This window comes from Bicyclus anynana, chromosome 12 (genome assembly GCF_947172395.1).
Source record: "Bicyclus anynana chromosome 12, ilBicAnyn1.1, whole genome shotgun sequence".
In the NCBI taxonomy this organism is placed as follows: domain Eukaryota; kingdom Metazoa; phylum Arthropoda; class Insecta; order Lepidoptera; family Nymphalidae; genus Bicyclus; species Bicyclus anynana.
This window is the reverse complement of record NC_069094.1, coordinates 1,998,932-2,015,356: the sequence shown is the minus strand read 5'-3', so window position 1 is coordinate 2,015,356 and position 16,425 is coordinate 1,998,932. Positions and strand designations below refer to the sequence as shown.

The following is a 16,425-nucleotide window of genomic DNA, read 5'->3' as shown; positions in this document are numbered from 1 at the left end:
TACTAGTATCGATTTACTTGTTTATACCTGCGTACCCAGGAGTTGTGACGTGAAAAAATAGTCAATCTAACGTTTGCATATTCTATACAGGCTTTATATTTAGGTCACTCGATTGGTATGGACTTTGTCGGTTAACCAAACTAATGAAAGTTTGTAACACAAAATTAAATTGATAATTAATCATAATTATTGTGGCCATATCATGCCAATACATATGTATATTAGCAAACCGTTGGTAATACATGTATATTTAATTTGACATAAAAATCTTTGCACCCAGTAAACAGAAGGGTGAAGGTTTTCTTACATTAGGATCCTGTACTATAATAGAGTGAGAGCCTAACCAACTGAAATGGGGAAAGTTTTTCTTTAAATGTTACTTGGTTTCTTACTTTTAGCACTCTGGTTTCTTACTATGGCTGTATTCGAAGATGTTGGCAACGCAAAAAGTACTTTTACTAGTATGTTTAGTAAAATTGTATTAGAAAATATCATTTAATGAAGAAAGTTTCAGATAAAATCTTATTTAACAAACATTTCGTATATAATTCTTAGTGTATTTGTCATTTTTAATTTTTAAACATTATATTTTTTACATTTTAATTATTTATTTTTAAATTCAAGTACTTAATTTCTCTGGACTCTATTAAAATCTTGAACGGACAAAGTCAAATGCGTGTACTAGAAAATTATAAAAGAGTTTCGATCTGGATACCACTTGTACAACCTCTTCTAATTTTTCGGTAAAACGACCACTTCAATATACCTTTTTTCATACCTCCCGCAATTTCCTCCTTGAGCTCTTGGCCTATACATTGTACGGATTCATGCCTTTGTTTGTGTAATTGCCCGAAAAGAGAAGGGTCGCGAGTTGGCCCATGTAAAGAGCTTAAATTACTTAGACCCGCTATAACTTACTAATATCACCAGTTCCATACACAGACGTTTATGATGAAATACAAAGGTACGGGCAACATTGTGCGCTATTTTATACTTACAGAAGATTCCCTTTTTTTATTATTTTACAAATTGGCCCTTGACTACAATCCTACTTTCTACTATTCTACTAATATTGTTTCGCCCTCCCTCGATTCGGCCCATATTACCGAGAGGTTGAAAGGGCCATGGGAGGTGGTGGGCTGTCCAGGTCTATTCTACTAATATTATAAACGCGAAAGTTTGTATGGATGTTTGTTACTCTTTAACGCCGCTACTACTGAAGCGATTAAGCTGAAATTTGGGATGGAAATAGATTTTACTCTGGATTAACACTTAGGCTACTTTTTATCCCGAAAAACCCCATGGATTCCCGAGATATACGAAATCCTGATGATTTTGATGGTATGAATATTTGTTACTCTTTCACGCCTCGGCTACTGAACCGAATCACCTGATATTTGAAGTAGAGATAGATTATAGTCTGGATAGTTAAATCTTTAAAAAAAGTCAAATAAAAAATATTGTCATGTGTGGCATAATGTTGAAATAAACGCATTTTTCTTCCTTTTTTTATAGCCAAAAGATAAATAGAGAGATCTATATTTATCTCTCTCTATCTCTAGGCGGGTAAAACAGATCAGTAAAGCTGGGAGCAAGTCACATCAACTACGTGCGATTCGTTTTTGTCATCCGTCCGGTATTTCGATCTTATTCCGTCCTTTTAACCCTAAATATGAATATTGAAGGTAAATACCCCTACCCCAAAATATTGAAGGTAGTTTATTATTTGCAGGCAGCACTGTCACACCGGAAGGAGTCCGCGGCGCCGCTGACGGCAGAGCGGGACGGCGCCATCTTCCGTCACCCTCTGTCGTACCCACTCGCTTTGGTGCTGCGACTTCGAGTTCTTCAGGTACCAATGGCCATCGATTATTTATTGTATGCGACTATCATTTTTCCACTAATTAATCGCGGCTCCGTATCATGAGATCTAGAAAACAAATCATAGAATTTAGGTGTCCATCTCAAACAATGTAAATGCAACCTAAATCTATCATCATCATCATATCAGCCGATGGACGTCCACTTCGGGACATAGGCCTTCTGTAGGGACTTTCAAAGATCACAGTCCTGTGCCGCCTGCTACTCGCTTGATATCTTCAGTCCACCTGGTGGGGGGGTCGACTAACACTGCGTTTTCTAGTGCGTGGTTGCCATTCCATTATATTATAAGGAACTAACTTATCCTAATAACTATATAAATCATGCCCACGTGGAATGATTGCAAAAATATTGGCTGCATATTTTCCGCGCTGGACAGCGAGGCTGATCCTTTGCGCAAAAAATGAGCCAGCCCTTCTGTTACCAGTTGAGGCAACTAGTCGCGGTGAAATGGTCCAAATGAATTTTTTGGCACTTCGACTCCATGGCCCAAGGGTCTCCACGGCAAAAGGAACAAATATGTAACTCTCAGTCAGAGGGGCAAACTTGTGCCAATTACCGGTTTCAGCTTTTTTTGCCGCGGCTCCCGGTCTCGATTCTGTCAAATACAAGAAGCTATAGCTTGGCAATGGGCTGGGCACACAGTTCAAAGAGCCGATGGACGTTGGGGTCGCAAGGTGTTAGAATGGCGACCCTGCACTATTAAGCGCAGTGTTGGTCGACCCCCCACTAGGTGGACTGACGACATCAAACGAGTCGCAGGGATTCGCTGGATGCAGGCTCAGTATCGTGATGTTAGGAAGTCCCTACAAAAGACCTATGTCCTGCAGTGGACGTCCATCGGCTGATATGATGATGGTGATGATGATAGCTTGACAACTTCGTTCGTAACATTCCCGATGTTCCGCGCGCGCCGGGGGGCGTGTAGCAATGAAAAGCCCATGATGGTTTCACACCCGCGCAGTTTTGCCCTCTGTCGCCCGCATATCATGTTATAAACGAACTTGCCAGACCATAATTACAAATACCTCTATTACTACTAAAATACATAAAATACAAGTGTTTGCAGAGGCATATCTTCGACTGAAATCTTTGCCGTTTAATCACTTTAGTGAGCCCAAACGTCCATCTTTACGATAATCTTAATTAACATTCAGATTTAATCCTATTGACATTCTAATGGATAACTTTGCTTGTCGAATTGTTTGAATTTTAGAATGGAAATGGATGAAGGTTTCATGTAACCTTGAACTTTAACAAAATAAGAATGATATATTACTAATAGATATATATAATATATAGCATAGATTCCGCTCCAGTGGGAATATTGTAATAAAAACTATTACTTGGGTTGAAAGAGGTTAAATTTGTCTAAAAATTCAAATCTCACCTTTATGGGATTTAATGGGGGGTTGATTTTTTTATAAAAATGTCAATTTAAGTAACATAACTATCGTTGACTATCGTTAAAACGTAAAATAAAAACGGTTTAAAGGATGAAAACTTACACATTTTTTAAGACAAAATCGTGGACGTTCTCATGTACATGTTTTAAAACTTTTACATTAACATATTATTTAGAATTTATTTAAAAGGAAAACGACTTTATTCCTAATGTGAGTAAGTACCTAATTATTTTCCTTGTCATTGTAATTATAAAACTAGCCGTTACTTTTATCCTTCTAATTTGTTATTAACTAACGACTTTTCTTGCCTAATATTAAAATTGTTTACTAGATTTTTAACCGACTTCCAAAAAGGAGGAGGTTCTACGTTCGGCTGTATGTATGTTTTTTTTTTTTTTTTTTTTTTTTTTTTTTTAACCACTACAATTTTATGAAGGTCTGGAGTTGGTCTGGTGATGGAGCCGAAACACAGACGATGGAACTCGTCAACGATTTACAGCAGGTACCTTTTGTTTGGGCTTGGTTTATTTGTATTGATGAGAACTTTCCACCTAGATGGGTTGTGACTGTATTAAGGGTCTGATAATGAAGACGAAGTACAGTGAAGAGAACTCCTCGACGGTTCACAGTAGCTACCTTGTGTTTGGACTTGATAAATTTGTATTGATGAGAACTTTCCACCTAGATGGGTTGTGACTTTATTAGGGGTCTGGTGATGAAGACGAAGGATAGTTAAGGGAACTCCTCGACGGTTCACAGTAGCTACCTTGTGTTTTGACATGATAATTTTGTATTGATGAGAACTTTCCACCTGGATAGGTTGTGACTGTATTAGAGGTCTGGTGATGAAGATGAAGGAGAGTTAAGGGAACTCCTCGACGGTTCACAGTAGCTACCTTGTGTTTGGACTTGATAAATTTTATATTGATGAGAATTTTCCACCCATATGGATTGTGACTGCATAGGGAGTCTGGTGATGAAGACGGAGGACAGTCAGACAGTCAGTAGGTTTGTTCACACTCAGTGTGCTAACACTAAAAATTAAAAAATAAAAATTTTAATAAAAAAAATCAACCGACTTCCAACTCAAAAATTAACCTAAACTAAAAAGCAAAAAATAACATCTTACCTATGTGCTACCTTCTGATCAGTTTGAAGGCGGTGCCAATCCAGTGTCATGTTTTAATTAAAGCCGTTTCTGAAAGAACCACATAAATTGTGTAATTTAAACGGCTTGAATTAAAACATCACTGGCTTGGCACCGCCTTCAAACTGATCAGAAGGTAGCACATAGGTAAGATGTTATTTTTTGCTTTTTAGTTTAGGTTAATTTTTGAGTTGGAAGTCGGTTGATTTTTTTTATTAAAATTTTTATAGATATATAGATTTTGTCAATGATTTCAATGTCGGAAAGTACTCGTTTCCTCGATAAAAAACAAATAATTGATAAAATCTATCAAAGGTACAGGAGAAACCCTTTTCTGTAACCCTGATCAGTATGATGTCAAAATTAGTTTTGCGTTTAACAGGTTAATTAAGAATGCCAGGACTCTTATATTGCGTTTAAATTAATCTAAGAACTAGGTTTTGCGTTCGTGAAAACCATGGGTTCGCGAGCGACAAGCTAGTCTTTTTTCTTTTTTACTATAGATTAAATTAAATTATGACATAATCTTGATCTTTCAAAGTGCTTGTAAACCAAGCCTAATTGAAATAAATGAATTTTGACTTTTGACTTTTATAACTAGTTAAATATAACTAGCAGCGGCGAAAAGTTCATGCAAGCCGATTCCCGCCGGGTTACCTCTAACAATCAATGCGGAGTTTGTAACACGCTATATGAATTTCCTTTTCTTTGGGACAGCTTACCTTCATCCATCCTTCCATTTCATTCCATCTTTCGTCACTGATAACTAGAGGTTTTTCTTCGTTCCTGGGCTTTTTCCGCACTTGGAAACTATGTTCTCTTTTTGCTAAATAAATGTTACGTTACCATCAAGGTACTATTATTATCCTCCATATTCATATTGATATATTCAATTGCGTGTATTCCTTTCATCAAAGTTCAAGATGGGTTCGAGTAGAATCATAGATAGGATAGCTTGCAAATCTTTGTTCGGAAAACCAATTTCTTTCTAACACAGGCGTCGGGATATCAAAGCGTTTTGACGTTCCATACAAAATTGTATTGAAGAATTGAGGGTTCTATGTATAAAATGATATTACATCAAAATACTCCGTCTGTGATTCCGATTGCTTGTAAATATTCGTTATCAACCCATATTAGGCTCACTGCTGAGCTCGAGTCTCCTCTAAGAATGAGAGGGGTTAGGCCTTAGTCCACCACGCTGGCCCATTGTGGATTGGCAGTCTTCAGACACGCAGAGAATTAAAAAAATTCTCTGGTATGCAGGTTTCCTCACGATGTTTTCCTTCACCGTTTGAGACACATGATATTTAATTTCTTAAAATGCACTCAACCGAAAAGTTGGAGGTGCATGTCCCGGATCGGATTCGAACCCACACCCCCCGGAATTGGAGGCAGAGGCGAACCCACACCAGTCGGAATCGGAGCCAAGTTGGCCCTTGTAAATATAGTGTTTACAATTGAAAATTATTTAACACATTTAAAAAAGCAATTTTTGTTTATAATTGTCTTGTAATATATTATGAAATCTTTAATCTTAGGTTATATGTTAATAAGCAAAATTACTGAATACCTTACTTAGTACCTGTCCAGGTGTCACAGAGCAAGTCTCCACAAACACGCAGGTATCCAAAATACATGAGACGCTACTGTAAACCTATGATTTATTTATTGTGAAAATAAACTGTTTCAGATCCCTCTGTGATTTAACTCCATTAGTTTATACCCAAGCGCTTTTTTGCAATTTGCAAAAGCCAAAAGTCTTCTGAAAATAAAATAACCTTAACATAATTTGTTTACAAAGTCCAGTTCAAAACTACGGTTTGGTGTTTATCCGACACTACCTTTGCTACGGAGTTTGAAACTTTAAGTTTAGATTAGAAAAGCTTTACGAGTAAACAGTTAAAAGTTGCACGTTCAAAGCTTGCATACAAAACTAAGTGCAACAAGTCTGACGAGGCTAACGTGGAGATTTTTCCACAAGTTTTAATTAAATTAAACTCCGTTTAATGTTTAATATTTTAATTTGGTTTAGTCCATTGATATATTATTATGTGTTCACACACTACCTATCCTCCTACCTTTTTTTGACGGCCTCCGTGGCGCAGTGGTATGCGCGGTGCATTTACAAGACGAAGGTCCTGGGTTCGATCCCCGGCTGGGCCGATTGAGGTTTTCTTAATTGATCCAGGTCTGGCTGGTGGGAGGCTTCGGCCGTGGCTAGTTACCACCCTACCGACAAAGATGTACCGCCAAGCGATTTACCGTCCCGGTACGATGTCGTATAGATACCGAAAGGAGCGTGGATTTTCATCCTTCTCCTAACAAGTTAGCCCGCTTCCATCTTAGACTGCCATCAGGTGAGATTGTAGTCAAGGGCTAACTTGTAAAGAAAAGAAAAAGAAAATACCTATCAATATTACTTATGTTAGTTACTATAGCAGAAGCCCGCTGCTTTACCCATACTATAGTTCCCATTCTTGTGGGAATACGGCAAATCTGTCCAATAGTTTTGACTTTGTTACATTCAAAATTACAAATTTTTCCTCATTATAAGAAAGTTACTCGTAAATACAATAAACAGTTAAGAAGTTCCAAAAACTTTAAAATGTGAGTACCTAACTTCTAAAATGGATATGGTAAGTAAATTCCAGCCTTCGCATTGGAATTTATTCTTCCAATTGTTTTTAACGATCTTCCGGATACGGTCAAAAATCTTTTAAAAGATACGAAAGTGCATAGGCGGAAATTGAAGGAACACTTTTTGGGACATTTGCTTAGTCGAGGTCACTACACCATCGATGAGTTCCTTAATGATAAAGTTGCTTGGAGGCCGTTGGATCAACTTCCACCTTCACACAGGAAGTAAAACTATAAGAAATTATAATATTGTCATCAATTGTATTGTTGTCTTCTCAGCAAAATCTGCCTTCCGAACCGGTGGTAGAATCTTTACAAATAGTCAACTGACGTATCAAAAGTGCTTGTATACTGAGCCTACTTGAAAAAAATGAATTTTTGATTTTTTTTTTTGGTCAGCCTCTGTAGCGTTGCGTAGAAGTAACAGCGGTACAGTCACACAATAATTATGTTTTACTACCCGCTAATGGTGTTTTTCTTTCTTTTTAATTATTTTTTTTTAATATTGTTTATGCCTGTGCACAGGTAAACCAACTGCGGTTTGTGTTGCATAATCTCTCATTTATTTATTACTTTTTTTTTTTAATTTTTAACAATATAAGTATAAAATACAAAACATTTTTAAAAAATTATGAAAAAAAAAAAAATTCACCCTCCCGCTGCAGGACATTTGAGTGCCCAAGCAACCGGTGGTCAGGGCTTCAGAGCGAGGAACCTCCTCACAATACGCGCCGTCTCAAGAATCACTGCCTTTTGTATCCGACTCTTGATCCAACAGTTAAGCGAAAGCTTCTTAAGGTGTTGGTCGAAGCTTTTCGCTATAAGACCATTGACTGAAACAACTATCGGAACAATAATAGTTGACTCAACATTCCACATGGTGTGTGTTGCATTATTTTTAGGCTTAATTTCGGTATGTATTTTGTAGAATAATATATATACAATAAATAATAATAATATGATTGTACACTAGCAGGCGCCTCGCGGTGTCACCCTCGTAGTTACATTTCCTGTGAACATTCATCATTATCAGTCTATTTTAACCAGGCCTCCCTCCTCATAGTAGAGGGGATATGGAGTTTGAACCCACCTCGCTGCTTCAATGCGAATTGACGGACTCAGGATGATAGTGTTAAATTCATTACGATCATCATCAAATGTTAATGATAGTATTTGTGACTTACTGTTTATCGAACTCTCCGAGACACGGGGATGTTTTCCAAATTCCCAACCCCGGTCTAACTAAACTGTTAAAAATGTCCCTAAAGAAAGACAAGCTTAGAACTTCATAACATTAAATGTTTGGTTCAAATAATGCTGAACACCATTTAAAGCCACAAAAGGGAACAAAATTTCAAAGTTTACAGAGTTTATTGCAAATTGTATAACATATTCCCTACTTGCTTGTGATATAAGATGTATGAAGTTTAGTATTTGAACGACATAAAGTAACTTTATTTTCACAGTCTACCCACGAACAAAGTAAAGCTACATATACATCAGAGGGTCAATGTCTTAATAGCAGCCTAGAGTTTGGAAGCTAGTACAGCCGTAAAGCCGTCGGTTCTGCGCTTGATCTCACACTGGTCGTGTCTGTCTGCCGTCTCATCGGACTATGAGTGTGCTTCCTGCTTCTTTGATTCATGGCAATCCTTCGCTAGAGATTTTTTAACGGTGTTTTTTTGCAGGATTGACGTGAAGCTAAGTGATTAGTGATTGGGAATATCAGTTCTTATATTCGTCGTCATCAACCCATATTCGGCTCACTTCTGAGCTCGAGTCTCCTCTCAAAATGAGAGGGGTTAGGCCAATAGTCCACCACGCTGGCCCAATGCGGATTGGCAGACTTCACACACGCAGAGAATCAAGATAATTCTCTGGTATGCAGGTTTCCTCACGATGTTTTCCATCATCGATTGAGACACGTGATATTTAATTTCTTAAAATGCACACAACTGAAAAGTTGGAGGTGCATACCCCGGACGGGATTCGGGATTTTATAATACTTAATACTCGTATTAATGTAAATAACACATACATTAGATATAATTTGTGTACGGGGAACGAAATCGCGGACGTGTGCTGGTCATTATTACAAAAATATTTATACGCCAGTGAACACGTGGCTTTATATTTCATTTTCTATGTTTGACTGCGATAGAAGAATAAATAGGGTGCTTTCACATATTTGATGTCGTACATATTTCATACACATCAAATAGTAGACGAAACTATAAAGTTCATGTCGTAATATGATACTGCTATATTAAATGTGCCCCTGGACAGCAATTTCTTTTTAATATCTTGTTTGGTAAACTGATCCATGCGTCAGGTAAGCTGGTATACATATCTACTTTATAACTGCTAATAGGCACGTCAAGCACTAACCGACCACGAACACGATGGCCGTGCGGGCCAGTGGCGGATTTACAAATATGCCGCCAGTAGGCTATTGAATTTTTGCTGCCCCTTCTGTCTCTATAATTCGATACCGTAGTTCGCAATCATATTTATTTCATATTTTCAATAACTTGGTAATTTAATATTATTTCAGTAGGTACTTACGTAGAATTTTCACTTTATTTCTGAAATACAAAAATGTTTTAGGCCAATTTTGCCGCCCCTAAAATCTGCCGCCTACTTAGCCTACTGGTAAATCCCCCACTGGTGCGGGCCTATTATGTATTTCGGTGTACCATTCAATTAATGAGTCACTACATCATTTTTCATCGTATTTTCATCATAATTGTGATTATCTAACATAGTTATTTCAACGAAATTATCTTGACTACGTCATTTTACACCAAATAACAGTGATTTTTTTGTTTTACGGTCATCTAAGATGATTATTTCAACGAAAATACGTAAATAACGGTTTTTCGTTGAAATAATTTCACTAATTGCTACTGCTACTTGAAGTGAACTTTGCCACACTGTAAAATGAAGATACTTATGTAATTTCCTTGAAAATGCGATGTTAGATTAATGTATAATCGAAAATATGATGAAAAACGATGTAGTGACTCGTTATTTGGATGGTACACCGAGATACTTAATAACCCTGCTGGTCGCAGAGGATACTGGATATGCGACAACGACCACGACCGCTTGTAAAGCGGCCGAAATTCGGGCTGCAGTTCTTTCACGACAACACTGGCTGACCGATTCTTTAGCCATGGAGCTATTTACGTGGTCTAATTTAATTATCATCATTAGCACCTTTTTGCTATTACTACACTAAGCTCCATCCTTTTATAAGATATTTGGAGCTTAGACTTACCATGCTGACATAATTAATATAGGTGGGCGAATGATAATGTTTGAATTTGGAACGACCACTTGCATGTAAATGACCGTGACCGGGCTTCATGCCTTAACGACTCCAAGGCAGCTGCATCAACCTTCCAACTCCGGGATGCTACTGAGAATTTCTTGGAAAAAAAGCTCATTATTTTAAGTTAATCTAAGACTGAACCCAGGACCACTTGATCGGAAGCCTTAGATGTAAACTAACCCCTGGACCAAAGCAAACCGAACAGAGGCTCGCGACTTTATCCGCGAGATAATCGGCGTAAACTTTTCAAGTACTTAAAGCTTACACATGTACTAGAAGTTAGAATTTATTTAGTAAACTATCCTCAAAAAATAGACATACCTATTATGAATGAACGAATACACGTTTATAAATATGTACCGTCGCAGACTTTTTATGAGAATAGAATGGAAAATATTTTATTTGTTAACGCAACACATTGAAGACTTCAAACTAACACACGTCTTGATACTTATAACTATTATTTATAGAATCTTTATAAAGAAATATGACTTTTTTGATATAATATACTTAAGGGATTAGGCAGCGTTCGATGAAAGCTCCCAGACGGCTTGACCTTTTTCGACAGAAATTTATACAAAACCTTAACAAATTTATAACCTTTTTCAAGAATTACTCAGTGGTCAGACGCACTCGGGGATCCTGGGTTATTTTAGAAGTTATCTAAATTGGCTCAGGACTGGTCTGGTGGCTTCGGTCGTGGCTACTTTTTACGGCCTACGTGGCGCAGTGGTATGCGCGGTGGATTTACAAAACGGAGGTCCTGGGTTCGATCCCCAGCTGGGCAGATTGAGATTTTCTTAATTGGTCCAGGTCTGGCTGGTGGGAGGCTTTGGTCGTGGCTAATTACCGCCAAACGATTTAGCGCTCCGGTACGATGTCGTGTAGAAACCGAAAGGGGTGTGGATTTTCATCCTCCTCCTAACAAGTTAGCCCGCTTCCATCTAAGACTACATTATCACTTACCATCAGGTGAGATTGTAGTCAAGGGCTAACTTGTAAAGAATAAAAAAAAACCCTACCATCCAAGACGATGTTGCGTAGAGGTAGAATAAATTAGTACCCGTTCCAATGTATCCCACTTTCATCTGAGACTGCTTTTTTCTGTCTGAGTAGGTGCCGTTAGCTCCCTGCGAAACCACTACGGCGTCACCAGGGGGATGAGACTGCATCTTCACTTAAAATCATGTGAGATCGCAGTAAAGGGTTAACTTGTATAAAAAACATAGTATAATAGTATGACTCAACCATGCTATTTATTACAGATAGTATGCGGCATCTCAACTTTGGTCATGGGAAGTGTCGCCTTTATAGAAGAGAGGCAGAAGTTCAACATGGGGCTCGGCATACCCGCTGGGAGTCTCAGCATAGTAGCCGCTGGTAAATTGCTTCATAAACCTACCTAAAATATTGATAAATGTGATTTTTGGTCGACTGTTGGTAATCTTTAGTTTGTTGGAAACATTTTATTTCTAGCATATTGTAATACGCCTTATATTTGGACCCTGGAAAGATCCAAAAGGTCCAAACTCCATAGTACCCTATTTACAAGTAACTTACCAATGTTATGAGTACAAGCTGACATACATTCAGCTTTTGTAAAATAAGGAAGGCACCACTACAGGACACACCACTTAGAACAAACGTAATAACATTAAAAATTTAATGAATTACAGTCGAATTTCGACTTCATTACGTGCGTCTAAAAATTTTACCCGACTGCGTCAGAAGGAGGGTAATGTTTTTCAAGCATACATGTGTGTATGTAAGTGTCCATTTCTTTGGCCGAAACGGCTGGACGGTTTTCGACACATAATTTGTCATTGTGTTCGTCAGGATTGTGGTAGTGACATAGTTCATATAAATTTTCAAAAATGGCGCCTGTATAAATGTGGGGGTGGGTTTTGGTTCTGATGATGGACGTCCAGTGCTGGACATATGGCTCTTGCATGGACTTCCAAACATAACGGTCTCGAGTCGCCAGCATTCAGCAGCTCCCTGCAACCCGCTTGATGTCCTCAGTCCACCTAGTGGATGATCGGCCAACACTGCGCTTTCCGGTGCGGGGTCGACATTCCAGCACCTTAGGACTCCAACATCCATCTCTCTTCAAACTGCCCTGCCCATTGCCACTTCAGCTTCGCGACTTGCTGAGCTATGTCAGTGACTTTGGTTTCTCATTTCTGATTTGATCACGCAGAGAAATTCCAAGCATAGATCGCTCCATTGCTCGATGAGTGACTTCAAACCTTTTATGAATTACAGCCGAATTTCGACTTCATTACGTGTTAATACTATACTCGTACGTGTTAAATAGTATACAATTTTCTTAGCGGTGTCAATCCACACGTCGCGCGGCTGGGGGGTGTCCAACGGAGCCAGCGCTGGCGTGGCGGCGGCCGTGCTGTGGGCGGCGTCGGGCTGTCTGCTGGTCGCGCTGATGGTGCAGTGCTCGCGGACTATACTGGACCCGCCCGGGTTCAATCATGGGTACAATTTGACATTTTTTTATCATTATTTATCATCATCATTAACAACGATAAACGGCTCATAGTTGAGCACGAGTCTCCTCTTAAAATGCACATAACTAAAATGTTGGAGGTGCATGCCCTGTACCGGATTTGAATCTGCACCCTCTGAATCGAAGGCAGAGGTCATATCTATTGACAAGTATTTATGCATTACTATATTTATTCCCACCGCACGCCAATTCGCATAAGAGGTAATCTAAGCTCCATATCCCGTTTTATTTAGGATAGAAGGCTTGGCCTGTAGTGAGCTGTAAAAATAAGATAATAATGACAGTTAAATTTTTGCCCCTTTTGGTCTACTAGAACTATAATGTGCGATACAAGACAATCTGCGTCTACTTATTTTTCGACCAATAACGAAAATATCTCTCTTCCATCCCATCACAACAAAAGTAAAGAAAGACTCGTAAGGCGTCATTGACGCATCTTCGGCCTGCTGGAAAAAATTTTACTTCTAATTTAATTACTTTTTACAGCAACTGTAAAAACACTTTAAAAAATTGTCGGTTCCTGTGTTATGGTACCACCGTGCCGCTAGATAATTAGTTAAGCATTAATGTTTATGTAGGCACGAAGGCGTTAACCTTAAAATAATTAACTCCGAGCTCGGTATTAAAGTGTTGTGGCTCACCGGAGAGACGTAAACATGTAATATGTTAAGTAGTATATTTTACATATAACAAATTACCTTTTGCGTATAATAATATTGTCTGGAATATTAGGTAATTTACAAAAGGAAATAATTGTTTGAACTCTACAATGTACCTAAAGCCTCAATGGTTCAAAGGTAAATAAAGAGCCGGAATTAACGTCATGAGATCATCCGCACTATCGTTTTCCCCACTATAAACTAAATTTATTTTATTGAAACCGACATATAGGTAACATTGAAAAGATGGCAGATATTCTTCTTTAAAGAAAAAAATAAAATTAATCTATGAACATTGAATATCTGAGGTTGTTTTGGATTAAGAGTATCGTCAGTCTGGGTGGTATTGCCAATTGGGGGATTTTTCGAATTAAATTATTCCTATTAATTAACTCTGTAAATTAACGCCAATCATCTATATATATAAAAATGAATTGCTGTTCGTTAGTCTCGCTAAAACTCGAGAACGGCTGAACGGATTTATCTTATCTTGGTCTTCAAATGTTCGTGGAGGTATAGGGAAGGTTTATAAGGTGAGAAAAATTAGAATAATTGCCGGGAAAACCATAAAAACAACCCTTTTCTATTTCCCATACAAACGTTTAAGAGTCAAGGGGTAGGGTATGGTAGGGCTAGAGTAGTGTAGAGTAGGGATAGGGAAGAAGTGCACATAAGTCAAAGCGAAGCTTGACCGGGTCCACTAGTTCTATATACAAATGAGATAATTTCAGTTTCGTTTGCCGATTCTTCCATTTCATAAATTCATTTCTGTTATTCTTTTCGCCATTTCTACTCCTATCCATTAATAAATTTTTAAAAATTGTTACTACGTGGCCAGGATATACAGACAACCTACTCATAATATATTTTTAACTCACTAAATATAATTTAAGACATTGTTTCTAGTTTGGGTTTCTAGTAGATACATTTTCTTAGACGCCATTCGATTTGCACATTTTATGTTAAGTCATTGTTATTTATGTCATTGTACCTATATTTAAGTACCTAGGGAAGACACGGACTTACCAAGTTTAAGGGCCAGGACATGATTGTAATTGTTTAATGAGTATTTCAAATGAACATTTCTTATTTCTTATTTATAGTTTTTAATTTGAAATAAAGGGAGTCATATAGTTATAACAAGCTTCCTCAGTGCTCCTGAAAGCAAGGCAACTGATCCTGAAAGCAAGCGCCAAAAATTCGTATGCGAAAACTTCTCATACAATTTTCACATTCTTATTTAAATTTCGCACAGAGCCAGGTATATGTCAGTGTCATATTTGTGTAGAGTGGGTAACTTCATTTCGGCACAACAAGTTTGGAACACATGCACGAGTTGGTTTTCGCAATGAGGTTCAAACAAGGATATTTTATACTAGAGATATACTAGACTAGCGCATCAAAACTGAAGCGGACAAATGTGCATAATTATCTTAATTTCATTTAGTCGCTCGTAATCATCATATCAGCCGATGGACGTCCACTACAGGACATTTGTAGGGACTTCCAAACATCACGATACTGAGCCACCTGCATCCAGTGAATCCCTGCGACTCGCTTGATGTCGTAAGTCCACCTGGTGGGGGGTCGACCAACATTGCGCTTACTAGTGCGGGGTCGCCATTCCACACACGCAAGTCTGAACGCAGTCCGATTTGAAAAATTATTTCAGTGTTAGATAGCCCCATTTATCGAGGAAGAGGGCTATGTATTATTCCTGTATTCTTACGGGAACGGAAACCACGTGGGTGAAACCGCGTGGTGTCAGCTAATACTTAAATATTGTAGTAAGTTGTTGTAGGAAGTGTAAAAACTATATACATAAATATAAAATGTAAGTAAACACAAAATTCTGCATGTGTGCGTTCAGTATAGTCGCTAAATTCGGATCACTTTTTGCGGTATTTTTGTAGGCACGTAACATATCTATAGTATAAAATAATCATTGGGTTCAAACTACTCGAAGCGTGGGCAGACACAGCATTGGTAGAGGTGCTGAAGTTGAGAGGTCCGCTTTGGCAAAGCTTTCGTATTTAGCATATATAAAGTTTTTAGTACCTCGCAAAATAGTGAATGCTATTGAAATAAATTTACCTTGAACTTTAATAGAATTAATACTATGGGTGATGCCTAAAACATGGAAGTATTTGAAAATTAGAGCAGTCTAGAACACGACACTGTTGGACATTGTTGGACGTTGATTCGGCTTGCTTTGTAATTATTTGATTCAGTGTTCCATCTGTGAGATCAATACCTTTTTTAGCGGTTAAGCCACCTGTTGTATGTATACCGTTTTTAATTTATTATATAGTGTGTCTAGGGTACAGAAAAGAGTGTTTCATTTTATTAATATTCTATATCTATTAAATTCTATTATAATTATATACTACATTAGGGACTGAAGGCGAAATTACCGCTCTGACTCATAGTTTTCCAAATCTGCCAAGTAGGTAACTTACTTTTTGATATTGATTTTTATTTCCAAATTACAATTTTTTTTATTCAACGACAAAGGACATGTCCCAATTTTGTATGGAGGCTGGGCCTTTATTCCGAGTGTCAACATAGTAGAACAAATTATTTTTATCTTAAAAGAACATAAAATATAGGGCTTAAAACCCAAAAAAAAATACTATCGACCTGCTTATAAATTATAAATAATAAAGGCCCATTTTGGGACATGCCCTTTAAAATGATCTAGTTGTGGTGTGTAAAGTGATGAAGCAGTTTATACAAATAGGGCTATAACTTAGAACGTAGGCGTAAGCGTATTTCTCACATAATCGTATTCATATGGCCGTATGCTGTAATACTATAATTATTTACTCTGATCACAG

At 37.8% G+C, this 16,425-nt stretch overlaps 1 protein-coding gene across 1 annotated transcript in view; it reads left to right on the top strand.

The window, feature by feature from the left end:
* The window catches only part of LOC112046261 (uncharacterized), a 65,656-nt gene that overhangs the window by 45,986 nt on the left and 3,245 nt on the right, over nucleotides 1–16,425 (top strand). Inside the window, exons 3-5 of the mRNA XM_024082856.2 lie at nucleotides 1,733–1,852; nucleotides 11,674–11,788; nucleotides 12,742–12,898. Coding sequence (XP_023938624.2) covers nucleotides 1,733–1,852; nucleotides 11,674–11,788; nucleotides 12,742–12,898 — 392 coding nt within the window. The remainder of the gene's footprint in view (nucleotides 1–1,732; nucleotides 1,853–11,673; nucleotides 11,789–12,741; nucleotides 12,899–16,425) is intronic.